Here is a 14,192-nt window from a genome sequence, read left to right as displayed (position 1 = left end):
CAACACAAAAAGGTCTCCTAAAACATTGGGGACCTCAAACAACTGACGTAGGAAACAGCCATTTTAATCATTTTTTCAATTATTATTCTGCTCTAATAATATATGAAGAAGGCTGAATATCTTCTAGCGTCTGTTTAACAGCTGCTATATTTTATGTGTAATGGCCAAAATTCAGAGGTCCAAGTATATTAGGCTCATCTTTTCTGTTTCCTCTTCATGTGATCCCACATTAGGGATTCAGAAATTTCAAAAGCAGAGCATTTTATACTAGTTTTAAATTAAAACATACCAATCCTGAACCTTTGAGATAAAACGGAATATACTAACTGAAAAAAACTGAATGCTTCTGCTTTCTTTGCCTTAAGTGGGGCAATCTAATGCTGACCTCTCTAATGGATGCACAGAAACACAATGGAGTTTTTGCAGCATTTGCTTTCAAGATGTGAAATGGCAGGACTGCCAAATTAATCTGAGAGATTCTTAGAAAGAGAGACAGATTAGCCTTTGCAAAATGACCACACACACACACACAAAGCTTTTGTAATAAGCTAGTCTGTAACAGTCATTTTATCTACAAACATTACTGAAGGATTAGGCCATGGAATACTGACCCATTTGCCTTAATGGAAACCACACACAGTCTACAAATTTTAAGCTTGCCTACAGCTCATCCGCTTGCTATATTAGTCTTGTTAACTATGACCTATTTTTCATACACAGTGATTTTGCCTTATGCCTGAACCCAGGAATTCAGCTCATGCCATCTGTGTGGTTATGAGCACTGGAACATCAGAAATAAATCCCAAGCCCTCAGTCCATTTATTTGCAACAATTGATTTCTAGTGAGTGTGGAGATGGCGGGGGGAAGGGGGGAGCAAATAATATGCTTGATGAAGAATACAGTCATTAGTAATGAAAAATAACATGTGCCTTTTCAGAGTTTAACTTTCTCTGCAAAGGCAGTCAATTGACAACCAATAACAGGACAGAGGAAACAATTCTGGCCAGGCAGAAGTCTGTAGTGAGGAGGGAGAGAAACAGATAGCCAGAAACTGAAAAAACATGTTCCACATGAGCATAATTCTAATAGTTTTTTTAAATAAAAAGAGTAATTTAAGCAAAATGGTTGAAACCCTACAAAATTGACTGTATGTGCGGGGAAATTAAGGAAAAATTTCAAATAAACTGCTAACCCAACCCCAAAGTAATCAATAGTGATATGAAACCTCCCCCAAAATAAAATCTCTCTTATACCTCACGTTTTCACTGTCCTTTTGGCTCCCAATTATGCCTTAGCCCCATTTCCTTTGCAGCCTTTCAAAGACAGCTGCCGGTGAATTCAGTCAAGAAGCCGAAAGCTACCAAGCTGCCTTTTCAAGGAGAAAACAAGGACACGCCATTAATGAAGAACCCCTCTTACCTCCACAACTGTCCCCATCGGCTTGCACGCTGGTTGGGACTGAGGAAGGGATGGGATCCTTCAAAGCTGGCAGCTGAGGACTTTCTTCCTGGTTTGGCAAAAATGCAGAGCAAAGATCAGTTTCAAGAGCTTGCAGCTTCAGCAAAGAATTCTGCAGGCAAAAACAGAACATTAGGCTAGGCAGCGAGTAAGAAAACGGCAGCGATCCAATTGTCACTTGCTCAAGCCTTGTCTGCAGGAAAGTATTGTTTTTGCTCACTCAGCCCAGGACAAGTGCCTTAACTGTCCAGACACACCATACTCTCATTATGCCTCTTCACATCCTCCATTTATTTTAACTGATCAGGATTACTTATGACACATGGGAAGACTAATTTCATCAGCAAAAGATTTGTTCAAGAAAGCCAATCTGAGAAGGCAGCTGTTTCACTCTCAGTCTCAGAGCAAAATCTGACGGGAGGGTTTCATTGGTTCCTTGTGCTGACGGATGGACCTTATGGCACAATGGCACTCCCAATCCACCATTCATAAAAAGGCAGAGGAGATGTAGCATGTTGCAAAAAAAAAAAAAAATTGCTGGAAACAAGGTGTTATATATTTAGGCTGACTCATTTTTCTTTTTTTAAAGGCTTCTTTCTTTCTTTCTTTTTGGTTTGACTTTGGATAAAGAGACATAACATTTTGCAAGGCTGCTGCCAGTTCTGCCAGGCAGTGCCCTCTTTTCATTTCCCTCCAAATACCAGAGCAATATTAAAAGATCTTTGTCACCCCATGTGGGGGAAAAAAAAATCAATGAGGATAAGGCTGTTTATTTCTTAGCTGCTCTTCCAGCTACTGTTTCATGCTTGATCCATTTCTCATTTCAGTCCTGAATACCAAATGCAATATTGTAGCTCCACAATCTGACACAAGCATCTGTCCATGATGCAAGTGTTCCTAACTACCTTAATGATTCACTGCTGAACCAACTGGGAGGGATAGCAGAATTAGGGAGGACGAACATATCCATGTATTTTCAATTTTCCTCTCCCCACAAAAAGAAAGACCACCTCCTCCATTAGAAAATGGATGTCCATCTGTTGAGAGTGCTTTGATTGTGTATTCCTGCATGGCAGGGGGTTAGACTGGATGACCTTTGTGGTCTCTTCCAACGTTAAGATTATATATGAGTCTGCACCAAATTTAAGATCATCAGTGGAGTCCTGTTACATAGCCTACCACCCCATGAGGCTAGACCAGTGGGTACAAATGACAGGGCTTTCTCTATGGCAGTCCTTTGATTATGGAACTCCCTTCCAGCAAAGGTCAGCCTGACTCCATCCCTTCTGAGCTTTTAGCAGGCAAGTTTGTATATAGTCTTTTTAATTAATTTTAATGGTTTTAACTTCATAAATAGTTGACTTGTCTTTTAAATAACTTTTATATTCATACTTTTTGTTAATGTTTTTGCATAGCATTTAATCTGTATTGTTTTTAACATATCAGCTGCCTTGATCCCCTTTTTTTCGTAGGGGGAAGGTAGAATACACACACACACATACACACAAGACTGTGCAGCTTTACATACCTTTTGGCTATAAAAATTAGTGAAGTCTTCTTTCTCTTTATTTTAAAAATGGTTACCTTGTTTTAGCATTATGTTTAACAAAGAATTTGAAATGGTTTTTATATATTCAATGGCCAGAACTCAACATACACTACTTAGTTACGTAATTACAGCCTGAAAAAGACAGGCCAAAAGTGCTGCCTTTGGGCCAATCCAGGGGTGTGGCATTCAGATGCTGCATGCCCCCTGATCAGGCTGAAACTCTGCCACATCCACCTAAGGTAGCCCAAACCCAGCCACAAAAAGAGCACAAAAAAAGCACTCCTTGCCAACTGTACCTTGTGGACCGCAGCAGTGGCTGACTTCAGGACCACAGCATCTGCTCACCATGGTCCCACACTGAATGGGGAGCGACTGGTGGCGGAGCAAGCTGCCAGTCTGCTTGACTCTCGAATTAGTTGCATAACACAGTTATGCCTCCAAGCCTGAACCCCCATCCCCAGTCCTGAATTAGCAATAGCAACAGTATTTACATTTCTATACTGCTTATCAGTGAACTCAGCACTTTCTAAGTGGTTTACAATCTGTAAGCCAATTGCCCCCAACAAGCTAGGCACTCATTTTACCGACCTATGAAAGGATTGAAGGCTGAGTCAACCTTGGAGTCCTAGGATCGAACGCACAACCTTGTGCAATGCCGGCATTTAACAACTGTGCCACCATGGCTCCCTACCAGGAATTACCAGGCAGCAGCCACTGTGAGTAACGGGCCTGTTCTCCTCTCAGCTCGGATGCAGCAGACTGCTTTTTCCTCCTCATCTCAACAGCAATCTCTGGTGTGGCAGTCATAAGCAGGATCCCTACCACAATTCGTACTCACACCAAGTTGCTCATGGGAGGAGGTGGAAACATCAGTCTTCATCATCCTAAGTGACAGAAAAACAGACCCACTTGCCTGCACTGATTGCGGCCTTGTAAAGCAGGATTGGGGGCGATTTTACAATCCCTATGTACTCCCTACACTATACTATTGAATATGTAGTGTATGTGAATACAAATGAGTTATGAATGTATAACTCTAGGATATGCATTTGTAACTAAGATTGTGAATTCCAGCCAGTGTTTTTAAAGTGTTTTTATCAGCTGCACGTCATCTATGGGCCCTACTCATAGAGGAGGCAATAAATAAATACCTTAAATAAATAACATAAGCAAATTAAAAAGGAGGATAGGATGCAAAAAAGCTGCAGTCTGTGTGTGCAGCATTCTTCCAAAAAGATACAATCATTTCACTATATAGGTCAAGTCTAGAGCACAGAAATCTTATTTTGAGGACTATCAGGCTCACAGGGTAATCTGGATAGGGAATTCTGGGAACTATATACACCAAAAGTAAGTTTTCCCAGCTCTGCTCAAATCTCATTACAGTGGGTCCTTGTTATCCACTGGGGTTTGGTTCCAGGACCCCTGTGGATAACAAAATCCATGGATGCTCAAGTCACATTGAATACAATGGCATAGCAAAATGGTGACCCTTATATAAAATGTAAAATCAAGGTTTGCTATTTGGAATTTATACATTTTTTGAATATTTTCAAGCCGTGGATGCTTGAACCTGTGAACAAAGAATCTGTGGATAAGGAAGGGCAAATGTATATAGGAAGAGGCATGTTTCAGAGAAAGTGGAGTATGCTGGTGATGCAGGAAGATAACATTCTCTACTTGCATTAACAGCCTTTACCACTTGTGTGTGGATAAAGGCACTTCTCTTCCTCTGCACAGAGGTGAAGCCATCTATTCCATCTGTACTGGGTGCAGCCCAGCACCCAAGCTCACCAGCTGTGCAGCAAGTAGGAAGAAGATCCTAGGGAAAGATTCTCATGATCTCTCCCCTTCTACTTACTCAGCTGATGAGCTGCAAAGCAGTGAGGTCCAAATAGGGCTGGGGAGTGGAGCACAAAGAAAGGTTGGCATGCTGCTTCTGCTCTGTTGGCTTCCCACTCCCTTTTCAGAGTATCCATGAGTACAAATAAGATTGCAATTGAAAACTGGAGAAGGCTCACGGACCGGTAATAGTTATGTAACAGAAGGAATTTTAACAGATGTAGCTTGTCATGCAAGAAGGTAGCAAGTAACACCTACTCAGATTTCTTCTTCTACAAAACCGTTAAAGGTAGAGAAGCCTCTGCAGTTTTCCCTCTACTTGCCCTTTCAGGATTTGAACCTCCCCATGTTTCCTTGTGAGTCACGGTTCTGAGAATGTGTGAGGAAAATAATTCTTTGGTATTTATATCATGAGTGAATGGATAACTTTGTAGAAATTAAATTTTTCCAAAATCATGCAGCCTGTTGGAATAAGGTCATAACTCTGGCAGAGAAGCAGCTTCATTTGTGATAGGGCTCCTGAGAGTCTTAGGTCCAAAACACACTGCAGAAATAATCCAGTTTGAGACCTCTTTAACTGCCCTGGCTTAGTGCTAGGGAATACTGGAAATTGTAGCTTGTTGTGGCCCCAGAGCTCTCTGACAGAGAAAGCTAAATGTCCCACAAAACTACAGTTCCCAGAATTCCCTACCACTGAGCCAGGGCAGTTAAAGCAGTCTCAAACTGGATTATTTATGCAGTGTGTTTTGGACCTTAGATGATCCAATTCTCCCATCCTCTATGCAAGAGGATTTTGTAGCACCTTTGAGACTATATAAAAGGTCATAGCATAACCTTTCATAGACTTGGTCTACTTCCTCAGATGCATGGAGTGAAATAATGCCCAGGACAGACTTTTATAATTAAATTGTATGAATACCTATGGAAATGCAAAACATGCGGATATGGTGATAAGGCGACAAGTTCAGCTTTACTGATGGTTGTTGAGGGGGAAAGAAGGAAGAAATGTATATTTTGGTATATGGTATGGGAAGGCTGAGAATCAGAAAGGAGATGTGTAAAACTGGCTAAGAGCATCCAGGAAGCCGCTGTCTTTCTTCAACCCACTCTTAGTGGATTGGGGTTTGTAAATATATTGTAATTTAGCTGTTTCTCTTTCCAATCTTTCTATGTAGTTTTTTGTTCAATGACCGATGTCCTGAGGTCAGCGATGGGATGCCCTTGAGGACTGAAGTATTCTGCAACAGGCTTTTGTGTATTCCCATTCCTAATATCTGACTTACATCTACTGTAGAGATGGGCCTGTTTGCTCAAAGTAATGGCTTCCTGGCACACTTCATATATTATAATATTATAACTTCTGCAACAATCAAGTACAGATAGATAACAAACATCAGGACTTAAAATGCTTGAGCAAACATAATGTTTTGCCTACCACCTAAATGATAAGAATATACGAGTCGGATATGGGAAAAGAGAGTTCTATACCTTGAGTGACACATTCAAAAATGTCCCGTCTTGTCCCTGGCTACCACCTGCCTTACTTCAAGTGACATGCAGAGAAGAGCACTGGCAGAAAATTTCAATGAACATGACAAGGGGTTCCTTAGGGTACTAGGTTCCAGTTGTTTAGGACTACAAAGCATGTACCATGATTTTGATCTGAGCCCTGAAAGTGGATAGTGCAACTGTTTTAAAATTTTTGAGATATATTTTGAAAATTCAGCCTTAGTTAAAATTCTAGCTGCCTTTGTTCTGCACTAAATGAACTTCCCAAGCTTACTTTAGAAGCAGCCCTACATAGTCCAAGAGGAAGGTTAATGGAGAATGGCTCTTGAGGTTCAGTAATTGCCCTCTCTGGAAAAGATAGGGGAGTCTTCTATAAAAAAACACACCAATGAAAACAATTCTAAAAACCAATTTTAAAGAATAGCTTTATCCTTCATCATCATGGATTTTTTAAAAAACCTGCACTGTGTGACTACTGAGTTTGTTTGTGCCCTAAAGTGTGCCCTTCAGATGCTACAGTCCTCCTTGCAAGCATATTTTCCCACACATAATGCGCCTTTTGCTCGTTTTCTTATTCACTGTCCTACTGCAGACGTGACAGAAGCAAGTTGTGACATATTCTGTCAATTAGTGCCAGTGTGCATTAGGTGTTTGGTTATAGACATTCTGCAAGTTTTTTTTTTACTTTTTTAATTAAATTATAATGTCCGTTCCATTTGTCATTTTTAATAACGTAACAGTGATTCAGTAATTATAGTCATAATCATATAGTTGTTCTGCATTACTTATCAATTAAATAAATCTCTTAGTGTTACCAAAAATGTATACGTACTGTAATTGTATTTTAATCAATTTCCTTCTAGACTGTGTTGATTTGTTGCATATCTGACATTTCCCCTTCATGCAATATTATTGTAACTTCTATTCTGATCATACTCTTTATGGGATTTAGTTTGTTACCTTTTTGTATATTCTATAGCTCTATTCTCTTGTCTTTGCTACATCATTCTTAAAAATTAATTCACTTTATCACTTCTTTCTTTGTGATTTTTAACTATCAATAGTCACTAGGCTTGCCTGTTTCTTATTCCAAAGATCTTTTATTGGTTTTTACTCTTCTATTTCTTTTAATTTAATTAGCCATTCTTCTAGTGTTGATTTCTTCTTTTTTCTAGTTCTGCATGTCGAATTTCTGGCAACTGTAATCATATAGAGTAACAGTCTATTGCATTGGTCATATTTAACAAATGCAATTTTTGGCTGACTGGTATTCTCTCTTGTATTGATTCCATTTGGTTGTGTATTCTTTTCCATACATTTTTTGCTTGGTGACACCTCCACCATGTATGAAAAAATGAACCTGTAGCTTCTTCATTGACCTTCTGTCAGTTCTATGGAGGCAGGGAAAAGCTGTTTCTTACCACAGTTCATTCATTATGGAAACATGGTTCAACTATTGTCATCATTCTGTAACCAGGCTGGGCTTCTCATAGTGTACCAGGCTTCCAGCTGCATCAGGCTGCTTGCCCAGATGCCCTTGGATAGAAATAATGTTAGCATCACAGCACCACAACACTTTTATACCATATGTTCCTGTTTTACTTGGCATATACTGCCAGAATGGGCATTTACTTTTGAACTCAACCAGCTGTTCTTTAAGGGTTACATCTTTCCCTGGTGTGTATCACATTTGAAGCTTCTCAAGAAAAAATAATCCATATGCCTTGAAGGTCAATCAGAATAGCAGTGTCACTACACATCATTCTTCTTTTCCTGTTGCTAAAAGTGTCTTTTGACTACACAAGTACCTTTTAAGGCTGACTGTTGATTTGAAGTGCCCTGACATGGGATGCCACAGTTCCTTCAAGGCATCTTACTGTCCGTGATACAACCCTGCCAGTAAGACAATGTATGTCCAGTGCAGTAGCATCAATGGTCTTTTTTGCTTTGACTTTGGTACTGTTCTCTTCATTCAATCCCCTGAATATATACCATGTCTATTTGTATTACAAATTATATGGTAAAGAATGCCATCTATGAGAAGCAGTTCAAAAGTTTCTACAAGTTTTTTGTTGTTTTCACTCTTCTTTGGGAGTTCAGCAATGATACGTCTGGCTGTGGATGTTTGAACCAGGGTCCTCCATCCTTGCCTCTTTGCACATCCAAATGCCCTCTTGGTCTTTCTTGGACAGATTGGGTGAAAAAGCAGTTGCTGCCCCCCTTTATGCAGGGAGGAATGGGTTGTTTCTTATCTGAACACTCTCACTTGATTTACTGCATTGTGTTTCATCCATAAAATGTCATGGGGCTTTTTTGTCCTATTACAGTGCATGAGACCAAAAAAAAAAGGTACCCTAATGACAAAATGCAATAGATTTCAAAGGCTTTCGTGTCTGGCATCCATAGTTTTTGGTGGGTTTTTCAGGCTATGTGGCCATGTTCTAGAAGACTTTGTTTCTGACGTTTCGCTAGTATCTGTGGCAGGCATCCTCTCTGAAAGCAACCAAGTAATTTTAGCTATTTCTTCCCGTTTTGAGAAACTGCACAGTTTTCAAATACTATTCATGGCCTGTTAAAGACTGCCAAAATAAAGCTGCTTCGGGTCTCTTTGGAGGTATGCTATTTAAATGATACATGCATCCTAAGAATCCGGAAGCTGCACCAAAGCTGCACTCCAGTGCTTAGGAATGGAGTGTGGCTTTGGCGCGACCTCCGGACTCTTAGGACCCACGCATCATTTAAATAGCATACCTCCAAAGAGACCCGAAGCAGCTTTATTTTGGCAGTCTGTAACAGGCCATAGTTTGGCCCAAAATTCAGATGTTTGGGGTTTTTTTAATGTACAGAAATCAGCACCTTTTTGCTTTGTTCTGAAGAAAAAGGCTGTTTTCCTGTGCAGAAAATTATACTTTCTGTGAATTTTATGCAGAATGAGGCCTGAATTGTGAAGATTCTCCACCATTCTCCCCATTAGGGCTTCCTAACATTTGAGAAACAAGTTTTTAAATATATCTGGGGGGGGGGGGGGAGGGGGGGAGATATATTTTCACATATTCTTCACGTCCCTAATCCGTAGCATAAGGATTACAATTGAAACAAAAACAAACACCATATGGAATAAGACAGTTTTGACTATCAGCTAAATGTACAATAAGCATGCAGCCAGCCTAACTTCTCTTAGGAAAGAATTCTATAACCGAAGTATCACTTTAGAGAAAGTCTTGCCTCATCTTATTTCCCCACCTTCCCTTGTGATGTGGTGGGACTCACAAGAGGGCCTCTGGTGAAGATTTCAAATACAATAGCTAGTCTTTCAGTTATATTTCTGTACTGAAAATAATAAATAAAATATTTATTATAGCATTATATGTTGTTCTAGACCTGGAAAGCATTCTACACCTTAGGGCAGTTTACCATGTTGGTGAAAGAAAAATATAAGCTAATGTTTGCCATCAGTATTATGGTTTTGTAAAAAGAGTCATATTTTTCTGTCTCCTATTCTACCTCACACAATGGTATGACAAACTGATTACTTCAAGTTGTCCTATTGTATGGTTAAAAACAAGGCTGATGTAGTACCATCCCCAGGCTGCAGTCAGTGGAAAGCCAGAAAGTACTCTTTCTGAGAAATTGAAGGCTTTCATGGCCAGCATCCATAGTTTTTTGTGGGTTTTTCGGACATTTCACCAACATCTGTGGCTGACATCTTCAGAGAATTCATTCTCTGGCATTCTCTGAAGATGCCAGCCACAAATGCTGGCGAAACGTCAGAAATAAACTCTTCTAGAACATGGCCACATAGCCCTAAAAACCCACAAAAAACACAGAGAAACTCTAGTTCATATCCATGAAGATAAAAATTTAACAGTGCATTCTTTATTTCTGCATCTCAGTGGCTTTCAGAATTTCTGAAGTGATGGAACCTTTTGTTTATTACTTAAACTGCTGATAATCTCTAAGTATTGTAGAGGAATGTGGACCATCTATAAAAACATCATGTGAACCCCCTGTGTGAACCAAGTGTCTGTGTCACAAGGTTTTGATCCAAGCTTACTAAGCCTCCTAGTAGACTGTAGACTACACTGACTACATTCCTACAGCTGTAGGATGGCAAGGGAAAATCAGTCATGGTAGACCTGGATTGTAAAAACTTTGATAACTGTTTCTCCCCTGTTACTGATCTTCTCACTGGAAGTCCCCAGAAAGCATCTGAGAAAGTTCAAATCTCTCCATTGGTAAACTAGTGGTATGTTAATATTAGGAGACTAAGCAAGAATGCAGATGAAATGTCTCCCTCCTTGCTGCCCAGACAGATGCAATTAACTCCTCTAGAAAGAGGAAATAAACTTCTTAATTTAGAACCATTCTAGCCATATGTTGGTTTCATAATTAACTACTAGCACTGATTGCAAACTGTGGTACCGAACCACGCAAGCAGATGAAAGTGCTGAATACTGGGTGGTTATTTTTGTTGTTTCTAACAATGTTGATGCTGTAAGATGTATGCCTTTGAAAAACCCATATGCTTTAAATATATTTCTCCCATCTGCTGCAGGTAGGAGGATGGCTGATTTATAGAAATGGAAAAGTTTAGAAACCATGTGCATGCACATGCATGCACACACACACATGAGTGAGTAACAAAACAAAAATATTTGAATATTATGGAAAGATGTTTTAGTTTCCACCTTCATCTGTTCTGAAAAAAATGTAAGCTGTATCACAGTTTACAGTGATAAAATACAGAGGATGGAATATTCTCGAGTGGATGGAGAATCTTATGATGGCATTAGCTCTGAGTTAAGGCCACGGGTGGCTAGAATGTGAAGATTATACAACCCAAAAATCTCCCTTTTCTTGCATCCAGTGGCTTGATCTATGATTTAGGCCAAAAATGGAGAATATGCATGTCCTCATGTGACCCCAACTCCCCTTTTCTGCAGTCCCTCAACCATTTTGATATGCCAAGCTCCCCCCAAACAAAATTATTAATTTTTGTAGGGTGAAATATATAACTCAATCCAGTAAATCACAACCCCTGGCCTGGCAGTTACCTTTTAATGTCTTAACATCCCCTGTTAAATCTTCAAATCTTCCTTTCCCCTCAGCTTTCAGATACCTCTCCCACTGATGCTTCTGAAATGCTCAGAGACATCTGCAACATTATTAAAAAGGCTGGCCTAATTCCCAGTAAGCCCAATGAGCTCACCTGTATTGCAGGCCCCTCCATTTAGCTGACTCTATAATTCAGGGACAGGGAATGTGTGACCTTCCAACTATTGTAAGACTACAATTCTCATAATGCCTCAGAGCTTGTAAAGTTATGTTAAGGGAATTATTGTTCCAAGGCCCCGAATGTAGTTTCCAATTCCAATTATAGTTACAATTTTAAAACTACTTTTTTTCCTCTTTCACAAAAATAACCAAAGAAGATGTGTTAGTTCCTCCTCTTTAATGTCTGAATGTTACACATCGCTTGGCCTATGGTAAAAACCACCCTCTCCTCCCATTCATTTTGTCATTGCCTTAATATCCATAAAAGAACAAATAAGACAGCAGCATGAGCTAGTACTTGAAGTTTGTGATATATCTTCTCCACTGGAGTTATAATTAAAGTGCAAGAGGGTGCCATAACCATAAGCCTTCATTAAGTTACAGTCATAATGTAATGCAGTCATATGGAAAAAAATCATTGCAATTAACTAGTTATTTGTAAACAGTTACTTCATCTCTGTTTCTCAAAAACGACTGGGACTAACGGTACAATCCAACATCATGAGGATGGCCCCATGCTCCATAATCCTAATGTAAGTAAACGAAGATGTGTAATAATGACCTGTTTTGATGGTACTATATTGGAGCTGTCAAAATAAAGTTGTCATCAAATCAGCTCTTTACATTAAGCATTATTTCAGGATTAGTTTTATACAAATATTTAAATATAGGGACCACCTGCTTTTCCAGGCAACACTCCCCATTACTGCCACTAGGTAGCATGGATAATTTGTTATTGATTTTTGCTTATATTTATGGTCACTCTATGAATGACAGATATCCAAGAGACCAGTCATAAACACTCCTGCTAAGGTCCTGCAAACTGAGTGTTGTAGTATCTCTCATTAAATCAACCCACTTGTTGTGGTCTTCCTCTCCTCCATACACTGCCTTACTCTTTACCAAGCAAGCATCCCCACCCCCATGAATCATGCCATTGCATCATGTCTAAGGTGCAATAGCCTTAATGTAATCATCTTGGCCTCTAGGGACAGTTCAGGATTGATTAGGATTTTGGCAGTCCATGGTATCCAGAGAACTCTCCTCCATACTTCAGATGGCTTGATTTTCTTCCCGCCAGCTTTCTTCACTGTCCAGCTTTTACAACCATATATAGACACTGGAAATGCTATGGCCTAGATAATTCTGACTTTGGTGTTTAATAATACTTCTTCAGTTACACTTACCTACTTCTGTCATAGCTGCCCTTCCAAATCTTCTTCTTTTGATTTCTTTATTACAGTTTCCATTTTCATTTATGACTCTTTAACAATTTCTGTGTCTTCATTACCAACTTTAAAGTTATGTAAATAATCTGTAGTAATTGTTTTTGTCCTCTTAAAATTCAAATGTAACACTGCTTTTGATCCTTCTTCTTTAACTTTCATCAATAGCCATTCCTAATCTTTGTTATCTTCTGCGAGTACTATGGTGTCATCTGCCTATCTTAAAATTTTGATTTTCGCCCCCCAGTTTTCATATGGTCTGTTTTTCTAATGCTGCTTTCTGTATGATATGTTCTGCATATAAATTAACCAGATAGGATGGCAAAATACAGCCTTTGCTGACCACCTGGTCAATAGGAAACAATTCTGTTTCTCTGTATTGAATCCTAACAATAGCCTGTTGTCCACAGAGTACATAATATGCATCACAACAATAAAATGTTGTGGCACACCCTCATAATTTTTTATAATCATTCTACATGATCAAAAGCTTTGCAGTAATCTATGAAACACAGGCTGATTCTCTTCTAAAATTCTTTTGTACATTTCGTTATAGCAAGGATGGTATCAAACAGTATGAGTGAATTCAGTATAATACAGTGTGCCCTTCCCTTATGCAGGGGATCAGTTCCAGAACACACACACACACACACCGTGTAAGGGAAAAATGTGTATGCTCAAGCCCCATTGAAAACAATGGAGCATGTGCATGCAGCACAGTGCACCACAGGCACACACCATTGTTTCTTCTGCGATGTGGCTTCAGCATAAGCTGAAAGCAACATATGGCACACTCGCATATGGCATAGGCGCACTGTAATATACAATTTGAAACTACAGTAGGACCTCATATTATGTGAGGGATCTGTCCTGGGAACCTTCACATATAACAAATTTCACATATAATATGGACCGCTATTTCTCTTACTTGAAATGAACAATATGTCTAGGCATTTCCTAGGCCCCCCAGCATGATTTTATCATGTACTTCCACTGGAAGTTGATCACTGAGTCACACTGGAAATCCCAGAAGTGCCTAGAGAAGTGTTCTTTCTAGGCATTTTCTAAGTCCTCCAGTACAATTCTATGATATGTTTCTGCCAGAAGTTGACCGGGACTGTAAAAAGAATGACAGACGGGACCTGCAGATTTTTGTGTATAACTGAAACCATGTAATACAAACTCATGTAATAGCGGGCCCTACTGTGCACACTGTAAGACATAAATGTTCGTCCCAACTGGGGTGGGGAAGAGAGAGCCTGTTTTCTGATGTGGCTCAACTTAAAGTGTGAAAAAAATATTTTTCTTTATTATTGGCCATGCTAACTAGTGG

The 14,192-nt window shown here is 39.5% G+C and overlaps 1 protein-coding gene across 6 annotated transcripts in view; it reads right to left on the bottom strand.

Annotated features, from left to right (window-relative positions):
* FAM13C (family with sequence similarity 13 member C) overlaps positions 1–14,192 on the bottom strand; it is an 87,910-nt gene that overhangs the window by 36,769 nt on the left and 36,949 nt on the right. For all 6 annotated transcript variants that reach the window (XM_089510553.1, XM_089510554.1, XM_089510555.1 and 3 more), the window contains exon 6: positions 1,421–1,508. In XM_089510553.1, coding sequence (XP_089366679.1) covers positions 1,421–1,508 — 88 coding nt within the window. The remainder of the gene's footprint in view (positions 1–1,420; positions 1,509–14,192) is intronic.

The sequence above is a fragment of the Sceloporus occidentalis genome, unplaced genomic scaffold, assembly GCF_023333645.1.
Source record: "Sceloporus occidentalis isolate IW3139 unplaced genomic scaffold, rSceOcc1.0.p SCAF_2, whole genome shotgun sequence".
Classification (NCBI taxonomy): Eukaryota; Metazoa; Chordata; class Lepidosauria; order Squamata; family Phrynosomatidae; genus Sceloporus; species Sceloporus occidentalis.
Note: the sequence above shows the minus strand (reverse complement) of the source record. Positions and strands in the feature narration are given on the sequence as shown.